The sequence below is a fragment of the Equus asinus genome, chromosome 1, assembly GCF_041296235.1.
Source record: "Equus asinus isolate D_3611 breed Donkey chromosome 1, EquAss-T2T_v2, whole genome shotgun sequence".
NCBI lineage: Eukaryota > Metazoa > Chordata > Mammalia > Perissodactyla > Equidae > Equus > Equus asinus.
Genome location: NC_091790.1, coordinates 150,031,578 through 150,054,705, shown reverse-complemented (window position 1 = coordinate 150,054,705; position 23,128 = coordinate 150,031,578). Strand labels below are relative to the sequence as shown.

At 37.4% G+C, this 23,128-nt stretch overlaps 1 protein-coding gene across 5 annotated transcripts in view; it reads right to left on the bottom strand.

The window, feature by feature from the left end:
- HDAC9 (histone deacetylase 9) overlaps positions 1–23,128 on the bottom strand; it is an 866,113-nt gene that overhangs the window by 783,145 nt on the left and 59,840 nt on the right. For all 5 annotated transcript variants that reach the window (XM_070509860.1, XM_070509723.1, XM_070509733.1 and 2 more), the window contains exon 2: positions 13,834–13,953. In XM_070509860.1, the coding sequence (XP_070365961.1) occupies positions 13,834–13,858 (25 nt within the window). In that variant the 5' untranslated portion in view covers positions 13,859–13,953. The remainder of the gene's footprint in view (positions 1–13,833; positions 13,954–23,128) is intronic.

Sequence of the window (23,128 nt, the reverse complement as noted above, 5' to 3'; positions counted from 1 at the left end):
CTGAAATAATTTACAAGCACTGGGGCATGACGGTGGCTTATGCTTTAGAATCACACAAAAGGAGACATACAAAGAATCTTATAGTCTGGATCGAGTTGTCTCTCTTACTTTTATCCTTGCATTTATTCTGTATAGTACATCTTATCAACAACATAATGAACTTATCAAAGGCATGGTCAGCGTGTTATTCTTAATACCCGACAAAGTGTCTGGCATATAGTGGGCATGAAATAAAAGTTTGGTGAATGAGTGAATGAATGAGCAGATGTGTGAATAGAAACTATAAACCAGCAGGACTTCAGAAATTATTTCAGGTGTTTGGCAGGCTGAACAATGACCTCCCAAAAGATATCCACATCCTTATCCCTGGAATCTGCGAATGTTCCCTCATCTGGCCAAAAAGGACTCTGAAGATATTATTAAAGATCTTAAAATGGAGAGATTATTCCAGATTATTTAAGTGGGCCCTAAATGCAATCATATGCATTCTTATAACAGGGAGGCAAAGAGAGATGATACACACGGAAGAGGAGAAGGCAGGGGCCCTCCAGGTGGCGTAGCAGTCAAGTTCACACACTCCACTTTGGTGGCCTGGGGTTTATCGGTTCAGATCCCGGCTGCAGACCTACACACCACTTGTCAAGTCATGCTGTGGCAGGCGTCCCACATATAAAATAGAGGAACATGGGCACAGATGTTATCTCAGGGCCAATCTTCCTCAGCAAAAAGAGGAGGATTGGTGGTAGATGTTAGCTCTGGGCTAATCTTCCTCAAAAAAAAAAAAAAGAAGAGGAGAAGGCAATGTGACCAAAGAGGCAGAGGTTGGAGTGATGCAGCCACAAACTAACGAACGCTGGCAGACCCCAGAAGCTGAAAGAGGCAAGGAACAGGTTCTCCCGCAGAGCCTCTGGAGGGAGCACCACCCTGCTGACACTTTGATTTCAGCCCAGTGAAACTGATTTTGGGTTTCTGCTTCCAGAACTGTGGTGAGAGAATAAATTTCTGTTATTTTAAGCCATCAAGTTTGTGGTAATTTGCTACAGCAGCCACAGGAAACTAATACAGGATGGAAAACTGGTATCTAGAGAGATAAAGTAACTTTTCCAAAGCCCCAAGGTCCCCAGGGCAGAGCTGGGTTTCTAATGGAGATTTCCTGACTCCTTCTCGAACTCTTACTCTTTCTGTATTACTATGCTGCCTGCTACAGATTATAGAGCCCACAGAGTTCTGCAACTTTTTCATCTAAATATGGATGCCAAATATACCCTCTTCTATGGCCATGGGTTGGATAAATCCCTCAGACTCACCAATGTTACCAGATTTAACAAAAAAATCATTTGACAAAATGACAAAACAATGTTGCTAGAGTAAGGTCCAGAAAGATACTCAGGGCCGATATTTTCATTAAACCATATGTAATCAATATATAACAGCAAAGGTCCATAGAGCAAGGGAGGGAGAGGTGCTTACAAGAAATGCCGGCATGGCAAACAGTATAAAAACACAACAAAAAGGTGAAGCAAAGCAAGAAAGTCATTCACTATTAGGTGTGAGATAGAGAGCGGGAATAAAGAAAACAGAGGGATGGAATAATTCCATTTGTTCAAAATTGATCAAACTTGAGACGGATACAAAACTGGAAATTGTGATAGAACCTTGAAATGATCATCTTTCTCATCTGTGTAGAAAGACCTATAGACATCAGAGTTTACAGTGACATTCACAAAAGGATAGTTACAGGTTGCAGCTGTGAAAAAACACAAACTTGTGCAATAATTCTAAATGAATACTAGATTCTCTACTATCTTTTTTCACAATTATACCTTTTATGTAATGATATAACAAATTCATGACATATTTTCCAAATAAGGAAACTGGGACAAAGGGAGATTTAGTGAATAACATGATAGGTAACACTTGCTTCCAGAGCTCATGTTTAAATCCTTGGGCTTTTGCTAATAAGTCCAAATATGCATTTGTAAAACTTCTCATTAATAGATATATAAGATAAGAAAGCATTCAAAGCAAGAGACATGGGTTTATTTAGACCTGATGAGTATGAACACTTTTTTTCATAGGTGTAGTGGGTACAGAATGATAAGGAATATAAGGGAAGCAGAAGCACAAAGAAGATCAAACCTCTCAATTCATATTGGTTAAGAACATATAACCACAACAGGATGTCAACATTTCTCTAATGATCCCACAGTTATAACAAGCAAAATAAACAATCCAACCTTGACATGTCCCTACTCCCTTAGGACCTCAGGTTACCTTGTAGCTTAAGGACTAGTCACTCATTTAGACTGGGGCAAATCCCTATAGATTCAGGGAGGTTGCGATCAACTAATGGGTTATGGCGTTATTGTCAGCGGATGTTACCCCACAGGAGGCTGGACCATTGCATCATTCAGGGTAAAGACATACTTGTTATGTGCATGACAAACAAAAGCCTACCCAAAGAGGTTCCCCAGAGAGCTGTGAGTGAAAGACATGCAGTGCTTGCCTGTTTCACATCTGTTCTTTCCACGATTTTTAGAAAAATGAACTTCCTGGCTGGTGAGAAAGGAACCCCATATGACTAGATAGATATATGCCAAAGTAGGTCACTTTGTCCATCAAATATCATGTTGCAATACTGTCGAATAATAAAGTCAAAAACACATCTTTAACAGAGACACACAGAAAGTTTAAGATCTTAATTTAATCTTTATAAAGACTTCAACTATTATATTAAAGTGCTTATGAGTTCATTACTTTAAATAAAAGGAATGAAAAACATTCATAGATTGAAAAGCCATAAATTTTAAACCAGTGTTTCCTTCACATACGTTTTACTGATGGTCCTCACAAATTTATTATATAAAAAAGTTATTGTTAATAATACAGGATGCAAAAAAAGCATTAATTTTTGAAAGTTTAAAGGATGTTGGACCAATGAATTCTAAACTAACTTAAAACAATTTCCGGCTTAACCACAATTCAAAATCCTTTTACTCTTTCCTCTATTCTTAACTACAGTGTGTACTTTTTATGGGGAGGGAGGTAGCTTATAAGTATTGGAACAGGGAAAGGTCCAGGTTGCTAAAAGGGAAAAGGCTGGTAGGTCTCCTGCTACCCGTGCTACCTACAGCGGTTCCAAATTTAGAGACTTCTCCAAATTCGGGGAACTCAGTATGCAGCTACAGGTCTTGCAAACAATAACCACTCTATTTCAATGCTTATTGTTCAAGGAATAAACAAGCCACCCGAGAAAGAGAAAAAACATTTCAGTGTATAGCACTAAATAGAGGTAAAAGAACATCTCAAAACTGCCATTTAGAAGAAGTGAAAAGAATAGAAAGTCAACAAATGAATAAACAAGAAGAAACAATGAGAAGGGACCTGATTTACCACAGAGCTCAAATAGCTTCATTTTGCTCAGATATTTTTAACCACTTCCCTGCCCTCCAATGATAGTGCGGCTATCATCACCCTCCTCACAAAACGTCCTTTGTTCTTCACTTATTCCAGTCCTTCTACATGCTAGGCAGTGTATCAGTTAACTAAGCGAGCAACCACCAGTAAAATAGACAATTGCTTTATTTTATACCAAAAAAAAAAAAAAATCTTAGAAGGATGTCTCTTGCTCTCAGAAAGGTTAGTTTATTATTAAGCTATTACTAACATAAGCCCCCAGCACCAGGAGAGGTAACAGATGTCAGAGGAGCCCAGGGTCACCCAAGAAGACTTCACAGAAAAATGGAATTGGAGTCATGTCCTGAAGGGTAAATAAGGAAATTTCCCAAGAACTGAAGGAGTGGGGAATGTGGGAGGAGGGCACTCCCAACAGTGCATTCACAGGTCTGCAGGCAGGAAAGCAGGACCTGGGGAAGGCATGCAGTTCCATGTGGTGAGCAGAACAGGGTTCAGGGTTCACTGAGGAGAAAAAGGAAGACAAACCTGAAAAGGGTGTGGGGTCCTTGTGCACCTCAGGTAGAGGTGATAGAGGGCCACTGACACTTCTTAAACAGGGCAGTGACTTGATCAGATTTAGGCTGAAGGAACAGTAATCTCATAGTAGAAAACAGACTTGCTACCAGGAAGCTCAAGCCTAATCTATTCCTTTTCTAGTAACTTCACAGAACTTGAGTATATTTACTAAGGGTATTTACTTTTATCCAACTTTGCTTCCTCTATTTTCTTTCCTCTTCATGTATTTTATTTTTTAAAACTTATTATATAGATCCCAAATCCTTTTTGGAGTTACACAGGATAAAAGAAAAACAGAGAAAGAAAACAGAGAAAGGTAAGAAGGCAGATGAGTATGTGGATTATCAGTTCTCCAGACAGAAGGGAAAATGAACTCTACTTTGACATATTTTATTTAAATTCAGAGATTCAATAGCATACATCACCCAACACAAGCTATGGTATGTATTATTTTTCCTCTTTCTATAATTGGCTTCCTGACTTTTTCTACTAATTTCTAGGTCCTTTCACTGAAATATTATTACCTTTAAAATCTGTTTTCCAACTTATTGTTTCACACTAAACACAAAGCCAAAATAAAACACATTCAATTCTCCATTAGAAAATGAAGCACCATATGATAGGCACAAAGACACAGACACATTCAAAAGTAACATAAAAATCATCCAAAAAGAATGTTCATAGCTATGTGCTTTTATTTTCTTAAAAGTAGTTTTTCAAATGTCTCTAATTATAATACTTCTTTTAATATAACATATAATGAGAGGAGATAATGCTTCAGAGAGAATTATTTCACAATCAATTGGTTAATAATTTATTTCAACAGACAGTATACCCTGAAAGATAGTAATATTTCCAAAATGTCCACATCCACGAAAATATTGGGCAGACATTTGGAATCTCAGTGACAAACCAAACAAGTAACTACAGTGACTTTCCATATTTTTTCCTATCAGATAGAGATTTCAAAAAGAGGGATTCAGGATAAAGTTCTGGTGTTGCCAATTTGCATAGCAGTCTTAGATCTCCAGAAAGAGCTCAAAATCAGAAAAACATACGTAAGGTAATCAAGTAGCCTCTCCAGTAACAACAGACCCAGAAGGTGCCTTTTATTAAACATGCTTATATTATCAGAGTCCAAACCTGGTAGCTAGTTTTTCTTATTAATAATTTTTTCATGTGTCATTTCAGCATTTTTTTCTGAAGAACAATTTCCTCTGAGAGTGAAAGATAAAAGATGAGTGCCCACATACGTGCCGCTATGATTATCTGCTCTCTCTCAAGACTCAGAGAATTCCAAAGAGGGTGAAATTATTAGGGCAAATTCCAACTCCAAAGGAAATTCCCCAGCTCAGCCATTTGCCAGCGGAACTATAATATCAATCTGAAGAGACAGTCTTCTTGGAAGTTAAGAGTCTGGGAGAAAAGGTTAATTACGCAGTGCTATCTGAGGGTCTATCATCTATCATATGAGGAAAGAGCCTTATGTAATCAACTGCCAGAAAGTTATCACACAAAAAAAAACTTAAAACAATTTCACAGACTACCTCAGAGTTTCTCAATTTCCTATAAATCAGTACAAGATTTTAAAGAAAAACTCACGAATAATTTAGTTGTGAATCTTTCATTTTGGATATTAAAGTAATTCCAAAGCAAAGTTACAAATCAACACGTGGGACATGCATTGATAAAAACTTATTGATCATAAGGTGCAAGGACAAACATGACAAAATCAAAACAATGCCTCACCTATTGGAAGGTCAGAATTTTGTAAATCTATGTAGCAAAGACAGAAATAACCAAGAAAATACAGTTAAAATGTAATTACAATATGTAAGAAAAAACAAACATACATACTTTACTCGTAAAAGAGATCTTTACACATTTCCCCAGAACTTACAGAACTTATTCTTATCTTACTGTTTTATTTAACATAGTTCTTTGCTTTCCAACCCTACAACAAATTTGAGGCAATAAATTATAAATGGAGAAGACTGCTATACATTGACATTCTCATAAGATGACAGATAAAAATTAAGAAATAAACAGAAAACCATATAAAGTAAAGCATTTGAGTGTTATTTAGTGGAGCATATACGGTCCTACATTCTTCTGTTCTCCCTGATAGTTATTACAGTATTGCAACACAATTACACACACACATACACATACACACAATCTGGGTACTCTTAAGAACAAACGCTAGGGGCTGAGTGGTTAAGTTTGTGCGCTCTGCTTTGGCAGCCTAGGGTTTTGCTGGTTCGTATCATGGGAATGGACATGGCACCACTCATCAGGCCATGCTGAGGTGGCGTCCCACATAGCACAACCAGAAGGACCTACAACTAGAATATACAACTATGCACTGGGGGGCTTTGGGGAGGAGAAGAAGAAGAAGAAAAAGAAAAAGAAGATTGGCAACAGATGTTAGCTCAGGTGCCAATCTTTAAAAAGAAAAAGAACAAACCCTAAAGCATACAAAAAGAAAAAAATTCTATAAAGGTCCACATAATGCTATAAACAAAAAGCTATCCATGTGTATTTTGCAGAGGTACCAAAATTTGTTCATGGATCTTTAGAAAATAAAGCCCAGCATTGTTTTATAATTGCATTCTGAAAACATCAGTGTAAAACAAGTTTTTATCAACAATTGCACATTTGGCCTAGATTTTCATCATATTTAAAACTACGAAGGTGGTCAAAAATGTGACACCAATATGCAATATAGAGCAAACGTAAGAATTATAAATATTAAGTTCCTTCTTCCTCAGCATATATGCAAGTATAATTTCAGATAAACTGACACATTTTCTTTTTTTGCAGGAAGCCTTCAGCTGTCACCAACATGCATTTTACACATTAATTAAGGGCCACATAATATTCTACATATACATATTATTCCCATTTTCTGAAGCATTCCCACTAACAATAAGAACTTGAATTTTCTAACAGTTACACTGCTTCACTATTCAGAATGATTCATAAAGAAAGGCTTCCTTAAAACAGCTCCCAGAAAATGTAGATGAGCTGATTTGCTCTGATTTTAATGTGTTTCTATCTCTTTAAAGAAAACTTACTTAACTCTTTAATAGCTGGTTTAATCAAGAGTACATTATGAAATACTCCACCTCTTGTAAGTAAGACCATATTTGCACTCCCAAGTGTAAATGTTCAAGACAAATGTGGTAGAGACTGGCAAGCTATTCACCAAACCTGTTTCCTCCTCTTCCTGGACTACTGCTAGACTACATTTCCCAGCCTCCTTTGTAGTTAGGTGTGGCCATGCGACTAAATTCTACCCACTGATATATGAACAGAGGTGATGTGCCTATAGAAATTTTCCATACACAATCCACTTCCTCATTTCCTTTCTATTAGCTTGATGTAGAGATGCACATTGATCTTAGAATCCATGACCTGACAAAGTATGAGTCACAAGGTAGAAGCTGTCTGGGGCTCTGAACAGCCACTAGAAAAAGAACTCAGGAAAATCTTTTCAGTCTTTATGGGAGCAAGAAATAAGCTTCTTTCCTGTTGGAACTATATTATGGAGGAGGCTTTGGTAGTGTTACAATAATGAACACAATAAGAAATACATAAACTGAATTACCTACCAAAATTGATTGTGAAAAGTAAAGTTGGGAAAAAATAAATGTGCAAAATGAATTTAAACAGAACATTTTGGGAAAATGTGCCTCCCTTTGAAAGCACTATACCTCAGGAACTGGAGAATGAATAACGTGCTCTCTCTGGTTTATGTTTCAAAGTTGAGTATCAGACTGAGAAGTCTACTTTTAGCAAAACAAAAGAATGAATCACGTAACTATGAAGTTAAAGTAGTAAAAAAAAATACATCCAAAACAATATTTAATAAATTTAATATTCAGTGTTTCCCACCAATACCATACTCTGTGACCAAATTTTGTTACAACAAACTTCAAGGGACTAATTTATTTGATTATCTTAGAATATTTTTCTTGAAGACTACTTGAAATAGTTAGCTGGAAGCCTGAAAATATTTTACTTACACAGAGCTTAGTGTAAAGAGATTTGACCTGTATTTCATCAAAAAGCCAAATGATCAGACTCATCTGGGAAAGCCATAACCTACTTGATTTGTCCGATGACTCTATTTCATTTACTATTCATTTTTTATAGTAACATTGCAAACAAACTGAAGGAAAAATACCCACTAGGACCTTATGATATTTGTTTGTAGCTTTGTCCTGGTTTTAGTTTCCTACTTAATGACTAAATGGCACCATGGTGGGCAATGCACTGGGGTAAAAGTGGTGAATCATTAAAGAGTTCGTAAATTTAAAAACAGGGGCAGGCCTTCTGGGCCTCATACGCTTCTAGAAAACCCAGTGTTGTGCTGTATTAATTGAACTGTGAAGCTTTTATTAGTCCTCTTTAAAAATGCTTGCAGCGAAGGTTTTATTAATGTTTGCCCTCAAATTGTTTATACTACTTAGTATTTCCATACCAATTTATATTTCAAAGAACTTTTTGATCATTAGTTAAATCTACTCTACATTTCTATAAGAGAATTCAGCTTGTTTAGCAGAACAGAGGCATGAAAGGAAAACTCTTAACTAATTTTTGCCTAAGATTTGCCAGTGAGAATGGAAAAGAAATAGAATATAAGATCTTGCCACAAACCTTTAGCTTATATAAATAGCCCCGTCTTCTCAACCCATATGAGTGGAGTAGACATTATAAGCGTTCCCTCAATGGTGAAGAAAAGAGAAATTAGTTACCTTTGTGCTATGGGCTTTGAAAACGAATGCTATAGGACTTTGCAATACAGCTACAGCAACTCAACTATCCAGATTCAGCTGGAAGTCCACAAGGCCACAGCATTGCCTAATTCCAGGGGGCGGCATGCACACTGCGTTCTATGTTTGGAAAATTCCTCTGGGTGCATTTTCATCAAGACTATATTATATAAATTAGATTCATCAAAATTAAAAGCAATACTGTAATTATTCAAGGATTGATGTAGCCTAATTTATTTACTCTTACAAATGTCCAGGTTCAAATCATGTTTTCAATAATCTTGGGATCATACTAAGAATCTGAGCTGGGTTAAAATAGGTAGAAACTTGTTTTGAGGGGGAAAAAAATGTACTCTATCTATAAGAATCTCTGGTTCACCTCTACAGAAACAGGATTGCCTAGGTAGCCGAGAATACATGTAAGCCACTAGCATTTTCCCACAAGTTATTACCTCCTCTAGTTTTCAACAGCACTAGCTTTTTATTTACCAGAAAGCAAAATAACTGAGTTATATCTTAGCTCACAGGAGAAATACTTATATTGAGATAGGACTTAATGATGTATTTTTTTGTTTTTTTAGAGTCTCAAAATGAAAAGCACTAGTGCTTTTTGGAGTAAAGAACATTTCTGCACTTTGCCAAGTCACACTGAAGAGCACTACGCAACATGTTATCTAGTACCTGCCTCCAGGTCTACTGCGTAAGTCTTTTTAGGGAGGGGTCTGAGAATCTGTATTTTTAACAAGAACCCCAGTGACTTTCATTATCTGACATGTTTGGAAAACTCTAGATTAGATTAAAGTCTTTGTGAGGTTTGGCAATCCTGATAAAAATTAAATTACTAGAAACGGCAACCATACTGCTATACAGAAGAACTTAATTTCTGCTCCTATATTTATTAAAACACTTAACACATTGAATGGACCAAAATTATTTACACTTCTGTCTCTCCTACTAAAGGGTGTTGTCTATAAGGGGAGAAACCATGTCTTAGTACTCTTTGTGTCCCTACTGAACAACACAGGGCCTGGCACAAAATAGATGCTTAATAAGTTTTGAATGAATTAATATGTCAACTGCTGCAGCTAGCTGCCAATCTCATCCAGATAGCCTTCCTTCCATTCAGCCTCCTCAGTGCCCAAAAGCAATACCCAGTGCTTTAACTTAGAACATTATTGGGGTAGCAAGATTACAATAAAAACCAGTGAATTCTATATTCAAATGTCAGCACTTATTGTTTCAATACATGATCAAGACAGAAATATTTAGTACTTGATATCAACTATATTTGAATATGCTCGGAGAACTTCTATGAGAATGTTGTCAATGCATGGTGAAAATAAGAATTCACACTATATCAGAACCAATTTTCAAGACAAATATAAATACTCTGTCCAAAACATTGACTATTAAAGAATTTCTGGAACAACTGGAGTGAGTCTATTTTTCAGGTGCACAGTAACTCCTTAGAACTCTTTGCGGGACAAAAGCAAAATAAATGGATGGTGATTGCATAAGACCAATTTCATTCTTTTTTTAGGTACTTAAAAAAAAAACAATGCAAAAGAACCCACTTTTTCTAATCAAATAATTAGTTTATTTCTTACCATTAAAATATATACGGCATCATAAGATAATAATAGCAGAAGAATGATTTCATGTTTGTGGCCAGACATTTTCCTTTATGTATGTAAAGTGCATTTCAGGTCTCTGATCACAGTTTGTACTCACAATAGATAGAAAAGATTCCCACCCATTTGATCATTTGTTATGACTTTGCTCAATTCAGATTTCACTCATAAAAACTCCCCAAACAGAACTGATTAAGACCTCTTTATAATGCTGTTCTCAATAGAGCAATAATATTTATAAGAAAGTGTACAACGAAATTTTAAAGGCCCTAAAGTCAAATGTGCTTCACTTAGTTGTTCTCTCATTTATCACTCACTTTTTCTTTTCTCCTAACTGAACTATTAGCATGGCTGGCAAGAACTCCCTCATCAAAATAGCAGCCTCAAAGGACATTTTCATATTACAAAGTCAATATTCCCGGGGAGGCAGGGTATGCTGATTTCAACTGTCAAATATTTTCAGTTGTGAGCCAGTTTCAGGTTTATGTGGAATTAATTAAAGTACGTGGTATTATTTTACTTTATGCTTTTTTGAAAGAGTGTCCAATGTGTTTGACCATCTTATGTATCATAATACACTTACATATAGGAACTCTGAGTTTTAAGGAAATGCTACAAGTTGTTCTCACCTTGCTGTAAGAAGCTGAGCTCTACATAGTACTCCCTCCTTCTCCATATGCACCTTGAAGCAGGGACCCACATCCACTTTCTACACAATCAACAACCTACACTGGGTGGCCAATAAGACTCCTATTTAACCTCAATCCCTTTTGATCATGTCTGTTTCTTCTGCCTCAGGAGGAGTTAGGCACACGCACTCATCTGTTTCCTTCTCTCTTTTATCTCACAGAGTTCAGTAAATGTTACTTCTGACCATCGGTCCTCACATATATATACCATTTCTATAGCGTTCTTGCCCAATATACTTACCTCTGAAGCAGTTACCTCAAGAACAAAAGTCTCACCCCCACCCTCTGTTCCACACATAAGATGAGAAAACTAAGAGTGGCATCACCCTTATATGGACCTCCCCCCAAAACTTACTTTTAGAATGAAATGAGATGTAATACAGACCTACCTGAGAAATTCTCTAAGGTGCCCATAGCTCACATTAAGTATCACCATAGAATTTCTCACCTCCTTATCTTTCTACCATTTGGACCACTTTCTTTAAGCATGTAACATTTAAAAATATTTATTACATTGTACTGATTCTCTTTTTCAACTAAGGTTGTCCAAATATTTCTGTATACATTCACTGCAAGCTAGTTAGCTTTAAATAGGCCTTGATGGGCTAAAGTGGGAATCCAACCACTTACAATAGTGTTTTAATGGGATTACGTGTTTCCCACTAAAAACAAGTGGGTCCAAGTCTATACGTGTTAGAGATGCTAAATAAAGACCATATAAAGACTGAAATTGCTACACTTGCAGTATTTAAACGTTAGTAAATTTTATAAATTGAGTTTAATTATAATTTGGACTCAAATTTTTCCTCTATAGTTTCATTCTTCAATGTCAGCCTTGATGGTATCTGCATTTTGCGTCCATTTCAAGATTATATATCCAGGTAGAAATGCTGTTTTAAATGTTTCATTTGGATACAGTTGTTGTCACTGCCATAAATCCTGTTTTCCCATCGTCCAGTCTGTCCTGTCACTCTTCTGTGAAGCAAAGTGGGAGATAAACAATGTGGGGAGGATATGGGAGAGGTGGGTAGAGAAGAAAGGGACATGGACAAGTTTTTAAAAATATATAAAAGCCTAAATTCTGGCCTTGAGAGTTAAAGAAAAACCTCTATATAAATTCTAGACAATAACTTGTAGAAATAGAGAAAGTTTTCTGTTACTTCTGCACTTAGCCAATCTGTTCCTATTGCTTTTAGTATGTTTTTTAATTATTCCAACACATTCTACTGTGAGAAAAAAAAATGTTTGACTATGGTGGTTCTAAATTAAATGCCTCTTTTAAATTATGCAATTTTGAAATATTAAATTTATATATAAGTAAATATATAAGATACATATTTAAAATGCAATATATACAAAGCAAACATGATTTTAAGTTCATCTCAATAGAAAGGATAATACTACTACACTATAATTGTGATGAGCAATGCAGCTCACGCACAGAGCTGTCTAAGAGGTGGAGGGCCAGCTGGCTCAGGGGAAGGAACAGGCATAGCAGGTTAGACCAGTGGTTCCCAAAGTGTAGCCCCCAGGCAGGAGTAGCATCACCTGGGAGAACCTGTAAAAATTGTACTTCTTGGGCCCTACTCCAGACCTACTGATCAAAAACTATGGGGATGGGGCTTGTTTTTAACACCCCTCCCAGTTATGCTAATGCATGCTAAAGTTTAAGAACCACCGGGCCACAGGGACTCAGAGATAAGAGGCCTAGGTAACTCTTCATCTGCTTATCCAGATGACAACGTCAATTATAAATCATGGTTCTGACTAAAGACTCTGCAATATCTTTACTACATTGTTTAGAATCAACAATTACAGTTACTCTCCAATAATTTCCAGTTCTAAATTTGACAGCCTGCTGGGGATGTGGGGAAAGGGTGATGAGACAGTGGAATTCCAGAGCAGCTGATCTGGGTGTGGCACTCCAAAGAATGAAAATCCTGGCAAAAGATTTCCCTTTAGAAACCCTGAATATAGTATTACATTAGCTTCAGCCTGGAGAGTTGGATAACTCAAGAATATCAATATGCTGAAAGATTTTCTTTAAAGAACATATAGAAATAAATGTTCCTATAATGATCCAAACAGAAATTCTTTTTAAATTTGTCTATGCTTAACAGTGATATCCGACCCTACTCCATCATTCTCAAGACTTGGATTGTGTTTGTTCCAAAAGTGACACACTGTTCCTGTAGGAATGGGTGTTGGCTGTGCTGATCACAACACTACATGAGCCACACACTACACTGGACTCGGAGGAAGCAGGTGCTGAGATTATAATTAAATATGTATATAGGAAACAGGAGTGGCAGCAAAGGGCGGGGAGGAGAAATATCCTTCCTGTGTGTCAAAGAGATGGAGGAAGAGTGAATCTACAAGCTGACTTCCAAAGCCCACAGCACAATTTAAAAGCATACGGACACATATTAGGTCAGAAAGACTACGGGTGTAAATTAGATGCCTACATCCTATTTAATAAATATTTATAACTTCATAAAATTCACTTCAAATGTTACACAGAAGCAGAAGGATTAAAGCCCAGTGATCAGATAACAATGCAAATGGAATTAGTTGCCAGAAAGCACACTGAGTCATGTAGTAGAGGATTAGCTATAGAATACAAAATTCAAAATTCACTGTATCAATCTATCTTTGTCAGGGAAAAAAAGGCTTATCATGACTGAATTTGCTTGGTTTGAAGCAACACAAAGCAACATCTTTCATCTGAAGTCTGTTAATGATTTAAGAAGCAACCAGACTGACCGGGCTGCACTGGCGAGCTCATCATGGGAATCAGGAGAAGGACTGATGGGCTGGGATGCAGATTCACAGCCTTCCCTCAGCTGGCAATGGCGGTCCACGAGGGGCTGGCAGAGGAGAAGCCTAGAATGTAAGAAAAATGGATGCGTATGATATAGGTTATGTCAAGCCACATAGGACAGGAAACAGAGAACTGGCCTTGAGTCTCAGCTCAGCCAGGTCTTTGAAGCAGCCACATCAACCTCCCAGGTGTCTTAAGTCTTCACCTATAAAAGAGCAAATTTACCAGTCAAGCTTAAGTCACAGAAATATTGAGAAAATGAAACCAAAAAATAAAATAATAGGTGTGGAAGGAATCTGTGAGAGGGAAAGCATTTCACATAATTATACCTAGTTTCCTATTTACTATTCACTATAATTTGTCGCTGTTATCGTTATTATAGAAATTAAAAACATATTTTGGAATTTTGCATATAAGTATCTCATTACATAGTCTTCTTAACAATAATTGTCAAAGATTTCCTTCTAGAGATAGGACCTCTTGGAGAAGAAAAGCTTAATGGACTAAACAAAGGAACAAATAGGCCATAAACTATGAGAGTGACAGAAAACTCCCATTACAGTTTCCATTTCTTCTCAGAGTCTTTCGCAATCTTGTTCCAGCCAAAAGTAATAACAGCAATAGTCTTCCTAGGAGTGGCACTTACAGGATGGATTTCTTGAAAGGAATTTAAGGGACTTTCTGCCCTTAATTTGAATGTACTCTCACTTCTAGACACTTCAGCAAAGGAAAAGCAATTGGAAGGACATTTTCCCCACAGTTTACTGTAATGTCAAAGTTTAAAAAAAGAAGAGGAAGAAGCTTTTAAAGTTGCACTTAATGAGTTTCTTTCTAAAATAGTATATCCCATTTGGACTATTTTTATAGACAGAATGCTGTAACTCTGAGAATTGTACATCTCTTTATCTTGAGAATCCAACATATTTATTGTGACTCGTTTCCCATCAGTATTTTGAAAGTGTTATTACTATTTTTGCCCAAATGTATAAAGCAGGATATAAATACACATTTCCTTTGAAGAACTATATAACATCACCAAGAATACCTATAACACTTCAAATGGTCTCTAAATAGAAATATGCTAGTTATTAAAACAGTTAAGTAGAGTGACCAGTTCTAGCAGGCTACTTCTCAACACATCTTTAATGCTGGATATATATTAAGATTTAGTAACGATGAAATGTACATTTTTATGAGTCTCCTTCAAAAATTATACTGATGTGCTTATTTTGTCAAAATTATTTAAAAAATCTTAATTCCCATGTTGATGAGAAAGCAATGTTTCTCCAAAAATGATGGGAAATGAACAGAAAACTCCTTTGATTTCTTTATCAGCAAACAGATCTTCTGACATTGACTTCTAAATAAAAAGACCTCGATGTCTTATTTTAAAGTAATAACATCATTTGCATAGTTCTTTATAGTTACAAAGTACTTTTAGACATACCACCATTTTTTATATCCTTTTCACAACACCATGCTAATAGATACTTGTAATTCTCCCTCTCCCTTTATAGGTGAGAAAGTAGAGATGTCATCTGTTTCATCATTAAAAGGTAATGAAGCCAAATCAGAATTAAACTTGAGTGAGATTTGAATTTATAGACTATCTAAAATTAATGAATGTGGAATTTGAGATTTTGGGCATTTTAATTTTTTTACATTGCAGTATGAAACATTTCACAAACACTCTTGATGCATTCTTGATTCTCAATGGCCCAGTTTGATTTTAACTCAAGAACGACAAAAAGCAATGGACAGAAAACCTTAAGAGAATGTTAAGTCAAGCGGCACTGAAAGGTGACTTCCATCAGGCAGATAGTTACTGTGTGTTTAAAAAATATTTTTTAATCTATAATGTCACTTTATACAATTGATACTTGTATATTTACAAGTACAACTCAATGTAACCAGTAATTTCCAACAGTTTAACAGTGGTAATACTAAAGCCAAAGTTTTGCTACTTGTCCCAAAATCTAAAATTAAAAAGATGTTTCTATTTCCACACACTTCTGCTATTTATTTCCACAAACACACATAAAAACTGTCCACGACATGCTGATTCATGGCTAGTTACATAATTGTTGAGTTTTGCCTTCATAGCTCTAGATTTGAGTTGCAAAGTGAACCTCTAATGAAAATAGGAATTTGGCTTCCAAAATATCCTTTTTAAAATTTAAACTACCCTCTTTGCCATTCAACCTTTTTAATAACTGCCTAATCATGACATATTCTTGAACACTGTTATAAAGAAAATTAACATGCATTTCTATGTTGATATGTACTAGTTTCCATTTATTACATCTCCATTTCCAATGAGCCATATTAAACCAAAGTTATGATGACAGTTATAGCTGCATAACTGAAATATAGTCATTTAAAGAGCTCTCCTAAAATGTTTCAGGGGTACCAATCCTCTACACATACATGCACATTGTGTATGAGTGTGGACGCATCATAGGCTACATAAGCTTCCCTTTCCTTGTGGCCAAGAAAATCAACAAATTAGCAGCCCTATTCACACCTTTTAGAGACAAAATTGATAGAGAATTTTACACAAATTTTTAGGGGCCAGCCCCGTGGCCGAGTGGTTAAGTTTGTGTGCTCCGCTTCGGTGGCCCAGTTCGGATCCTGGGCACAGGTACGGTATCGCTCATTAGGCCATGCTGAAGCGACGTCCCACATAGCACAACCAGAGGCACTCACAATTGGAATATACAACTATGTACTGGGAGGGGCTTTGGGGAGAAGAAGAAGAAGAAAAAAGAAGATTGGCAACAGATGTTAGCTCAGGTGCCAACCTTTCAAAAAAACAAAAGGACCCTTTTTAGCTGCTTGGAAAACAAAGAGGGGTCAGTGGGGGACCATGTGTCAATGAGAATGCGCAATTTATTCTTAAATCTTCCAACACTTCTTTTTCCAAATAGGCTGCAGAGAAACAGACTATTTTCTTAGAATGGGGAGGTTTTCCCCTAGTATATTAGTCATTCTTACGATAAGACTGAACCAGAAATAATGGGAAACTGGCATTCAAGTGGCTAGATAAACGAAAAAAGGGGAAAAAAAGTAATGCTGATTGCTTGTGAGTACAGATTATCAAAGCAGATATAAAAATATATCTGCTTTCAATTAATAGTTTCAATTAATTTGCACATTAATTTGTGCATGCTGTAAAAAATATGTGTGTGCACATTTAAAGTGACAAACACAAGCAAAGCAGGAGCAAAACTGCTACTATCAATCTTTACCTATTGCAATCCAAGAATGGTTAATTGGGTGCTTAACTATATTCCTTGAGCTACCTGGATTCACTGTAAGGGACTAAGAGTCTGCTTCAAAAAGATCATCTCTGACTACAAGTTGATTGGCTGCCTGCAAGTAAGTTAGTGCTATAATATCCTGGGATATAGCACAGGGCAACAGCCCAACAGGATGACATCTTGTGATATCTTAGCTTGTCCATGCAGCCAGGGAAAGAGAAGGCACTAACACATTACATTACCCCAGCCCACACTGCTCCCATTAACATCACTGTGGTGGTGGTTACACAGGTCCTTTAACCATCCCACCTACGTGGCCTATACCAGAGTAATCACATGGCGAATCAGCAGAGCTTTATAGGTCACAAAGAATTTGCACAAGGATTATCTCCTCTCATCTTCACAACAGCCCTTTGGAGTACAGTGAGTAAGCCATTATTATACCCATTTTACAGATGAGGAATTAAAGGCTTAGAGAGTTTCAGGGATTTGTTCACAGACATCTAGGTGGTAAATGAGAGGGCTGGTCTTCTAACTCTTAGCCCAGTGCTCTCTTTGTTGCATCACAAGGAATTACAGGCCATTCTAGCACAGCTGCCTGAATGTCAAGACTGAGTCTATCTAGTCATCACAATTTCAGTAATGACTCATTGAGTTACAGGTCTTCTTCACTAAAGAACCTATCTAGCCATTGAATATACTGAACTCAGTGACAAAAGATGATAAAATAAATTGAAAACTTGGAATAAATAGCTACAAGAATTCTTACAGTATAAGCTTTCAAATTCGACTTGGACTGCATGTTCCTACCATAATCTTTCTTTTGGCTTTTTAACTATAGTCTGTCTGAGGTTCTTATTACACTTTTCTTTTTCTTATCCTTTTTGGCAATTGGTATTAATTTGGACAGTGTGCCACTAAGAAAGCAGAATGCTTTTGTAGTCTATGTAGCTAACAAAAACTATGTGTTTATAATATGTGTTTTCCAGACTTAGGGCAAGTTGTAATGCACAGTTCAGTCTACAAAGCCATTCACAGTCATGTAAAAGGTCCTTTTCTTCTTAGATGGATCCATTAGCCCCAATTCCTCTATAGAGGAGGCTTCATGAGCTGACTCAACTCATAACATCCACTGTACAGATAGTTTATTGGTGGAATAAGCCTACAGTGCCAGTGCATTGAGCATTAGGAGGCTCATCAGACCCGCAGTCTCTCTCTCATGCCTCAGGACCTGAAATTCTGCCATTATTTCATCTTTAGAGAAAAACCCTAGAAAATTGCTCTTAACATTCTATTCAATTCAACAAACTCTTATTGAATACATTCAAGACTCTCTATTACCCATTATGGAAACTCCAGATTCTATTCCATTTCTCTATTTCATGCATTTCCTATAGATATCACAAAAGCCAGAACAGGGATCTCTTAAAAATATCTTTCATATCTGGATCCTCTTTTCCATTTCAATGAATGCTCCCTTGGCTCAAGTAATCATCTGTTCTTGATTGGAGTCTATCTAGCCTTCTAGCTCGTATCCCTGACTCCAAGGAATGTCTGAATGAATGAATGAATAAGTAAATAAAATTTGGTGACCTGCAAACTCCTTAGATGGCATTCCAGTTCCTTCATAATTCGTCCCCTCCCACCCCATTTTCTCTCCTTCCTTCTTTTCCTCACACATAACTCCTATGGTTCCAGGTAATCTGTCCTTATTCCTAGGGTGAGATTCAACATTATTAACTACTGCTAAGGCACAGGCACCGATAAATCAGAATGAACGTTTGTATGGGCACTGCTGTGGCTGTACTAAAGCACATCAGCTCACAGTGAGTCCTAACTATTCCAGTATGGTATCATTCACACTCACATTTCCATGCTTTTGCACCTCCTTCCTGAAAGGATACCATCACTTCGTCTCTACCTCCCAGCTCAATTTTTTTTTTTTAAAGATTGGCACCTGAGCTAACCACTGTTGCCAATCTTCTTTTTTTCTTCTTCTTCTTCTTCTTCTCCCCAAAGCCCCCCAGTACATAGTTGCATATTCTAGTTGTGACTGCCTCTGGTTGTGCTATGTGGGACGCTGCCTCCGTATAGCCTGATCAGTGGTGCCATGTCCACGCCCAGGATCCAGGCGAAACCCTGGGCCACCGAAGTGCAGTGTGCGAACTTAACCACTTGGTCACAGGGCCAGTGCTCCCCCAGCTCAAATTCTTCAAGGCCACGTTCAAATGAGATTTCTTAACCAACCACTCCAGGTAAAAGGCTTCCTTATCTGTGTTCCCACTGTGTCTTGTACCATACCTATAATAACACCCTTTATGTTAGATAATAATAATGTAACATACGTTAGATAATAACCTCCTCCATTAATGGAGTACTTTTATCCATCATGAGACTATGTTCCTCCACTCAGGGATTGTACTATATTCATCTCAGTAATCCCCACACCTAGCATGGTGCCTGGTACATGTAGGTACACAATAAATGCTTATGATGAGTCAACAAAGGGAAGGGCTAAACCAATGAATCTGTACTTGCCTGACTTTGGGGCAGAATCATTCATCCAATTTGTTAGTACAGAGTTCTGAAGGACTAGAACACAGACCTTTGATTTGGATGAAAGAAAGAAAGAAAAATACTCTAGAGTTTGGGCCACCATCAAGGAAGAGCAGACCCAGATGGGGTGCATGCCTTCATGGATCAGGGGAAGACCCCAGACACCCAAAAGCAAATTCGCCCATGAATTACGTTGTCCGAGTTAGTGTCATTTTCTGAGCTTTTCAATTGAAGTGATTTCTCACATCATTGGAAGAGTTTAGCTTCCCACCTTTTCATCAGCTTCAGCTTTTCTCCACCTCAGGAAATTCCTTTCTTTATTAGACAAGCTCTACAAACTCACGACTGCATCAAAATAATCAAACCACTATTCATCAAGACACAGGACAACGGGATATAGAGATTTAAGGATACTTGTTCCCTTTCAACTTTAGTAGCAGAAGCAGGACTGTGCAAATAATGCTCCTTACAACACTTAAGTTGTCTTAAGCAACAGGACCCTGAGGACGCTGGGGGCTGGGAAACTGACAGGCACTCAGAGTACAGCTAAGAACAGAAAGTGTCTTGAGAGGGCCACACATCTTGCATACACTTTCTGTGCTTACATTTCAAAAGCAAATAATAAGCTCCATTCTAAGACTTTGAGGAGAACCATTTAAGCACAGGCTACATTGTAGGGTGTAATATAGAGCAGGGAACGCAGCTTGGAAGGTTAGTTATGCATATAGTTTGCATATTTAAGATAGGATTCAGTAGTCTATATTATAAACGTAACTCAATAGTAACATCTAAAAATACATAACATAATCAGCAATGGTCTGCTGAATATTTCATTTCACAAGAAGAAATTCTGCCAACTACAGTACCTGCACTAATAAAACTAGGCCTTTTCTCAGTAAGCCTTGATTTTTAAAACACTGGGCTTAGCCCCAGGCTATCCCATACCCAAGTCATATCCCAAACAGCTTCTATAAAGACCATTTCATCAAAAAGCCTTACTGCACTTATTTCTATTGGGTCATCTTTGAAGGCCCCTACCTGCAACTTCCCTCCTTGGACAATAGGGAATAGGGAGTCACAGCCACAATTATCATCAGTTTGAGCTTCAAAGGAGAATCGCAATGCCCAGAAACTGCAGGACATACAAGGCTCCTTTTCAGTCATGGCAAAGAGGTTGTTAAAAAAAAAAAGCTTTGTCTACCTGTAAATACACACGAGACAGAAGTCCAAAATAGAATTGTGAAAAGGAAGTAACAGTCGAAGTGAAGGAACTTGTAACAGACAACCTCTGATACTGGGGCAGCAGGAGGCCTTTGTAACTCATACACTATAACCTTCCCCGCAGAAAACTGCCCCATCAAGCGCGCTTAAAAGAACCTGGCTCCTGGTCGACTACCTTGCCAGTGGGGAGGCACGGGGTAGGATCAGCCAGCCAAATACAAAAGACCTTTATCATTGCAATTTAAATTGACATGGCTCTCTTTTTCAAACTTCAATATTGAATACGTTTTACATTTTTTTCTGTGATTTCTTTAATACTGCAACCTACCTCTTAAAGATCTGATAATCCCCTCATGCAGCAAAGTGCCCATGCAGAATGTCTCACTAGCTGGGTGGCCTGGAAGTCAATTAACCTCTCTGAGCCTCAGTTGCTTATACGTGAATTACTAAACTTACCAAGTTGTTGTGAGCCTTCGAGAAGATAAATGTAATCAGTAAGCAGAAGGTGCTCAAAAATGTTGGCTATTATTAGTACAGAAATTGTGTTTTATTTCAGGCCAGTTCCATCCCAGGAGAAAACAGTGACACACAGTGCCTCTCACCCTGGAACAGAGTTCTGCAGCACAGCTATTAATCTTTCTCACTCCACTACGGTTACAACAGGGATCTAATTGCTAAAGCTTTTTTCCTTTCTTCGCTTCTTTCTGTTAGAAGGCAAATGTGTACTCTAAGGAAATATACCGTGCTACTATTTGCTTGTGAATAGACCATGTTTACTATGATCTTTCACTGATGTTGCTAATATAAAAAAAAAAAATCACTTGGGTATTGACGGAAAGGAAAACATTAGAATATCAAAAGCAGTAAGTTAGGAAAACTATCGCACTGTAGATATTTGAGGAGAAACATGAAGTATATTCCCCAAGGACTGTGTAAATCCTTCCATAAAGAACTTTTCCATTGTTTTAACAGATCACCTTGGGAATTTCAATAGACTCTATGGCCTCTCTTTCTATTTTGGGCAGGATTTCACTGATCATTTTACTCACTGTTCTATCTATTGCTAGTGGTCAGCCCAATTTTAAGCCAGCCAAGACACATCTCCAGGCATGGACAGGTATGCACCTTACGTGAAGAAATGACAACAGCAGAATACCCACATGATGAAGAAGGAAACAGGATGAGCCTTGAGCCACCAGGGTCATTGCCAAGATGTGAGGTGCATAGGACCTTTCCTGAGCCAATGCCCACGTTGTCACTGATTCCTTATATCCCTCATCCCTCTACCTTTGACCCTCTTTTCCACTAGGCTTCTCCAGGATCTCTTCTAATTGAACAGGTCATTTACTTCTTTGATCCCTTTCCAAAAACCCCCCTTCAATAAGGAGTTGAATGAACCTCCCATCTCCCATCTTTATCTCCTCATTCCCTCCTGAAGAATTGTATTTTATACCTAAGATTTATCTTAATTCCATCCTTCTATGGTTCTTTTCTTGCCTATGCTTTTCCTTTTTCTACATAGGCTTCCTTTGAACACACACTGATATCTTAGGATACACCTAAATTTCCAGAATACACTGATTGATAGTTAAGAAATGAATCATCACATCAGATACCTTGTTCTTTGAACTTCACCCTACCAATTAGCATTGACTTTTCTAACTTGTACAAACTTTATCTTTATAGTCAAGTTAAGATCAACCAGGTTCATGCTATAGAACTTTGGGGGCTATACTTAGCACAGGAGCAACAGTTAACTGAGCTTGAGTTAGTATGTCCTTATTGAGTGCTTACTATGAACATTCAGTACAGAGCTGAGAGGGCAGCTCAGATAGTTCCTGCCTCACAGACTTCACACCAGGGATTTCTCAGAACATGGTCCAAGGACTCCCCTGAAAATGGGATTCAGACACTTGGGACTTCTCTAAGATCTTCCAGATCACAGTCTTTGGGACAAGGGACCAGGAAAAGCATTTTTAAAGCTTCCACAATGATTCTCAACTGAGCTAAAGTATGAGAACTACTTGGAAACAACATACATATATGAACAATTAAGAAACAAAATAACAAAACATATGGAGAGGGTAACACAGTGGAAGAGTGTACTGGTTTTGGAGTCTGACAGACCTTAATGCAAATTCCATCTCTCCAATTTTCTTGCTATATTTTCACAGGCAAATTACTTTACCACTCTGACCTT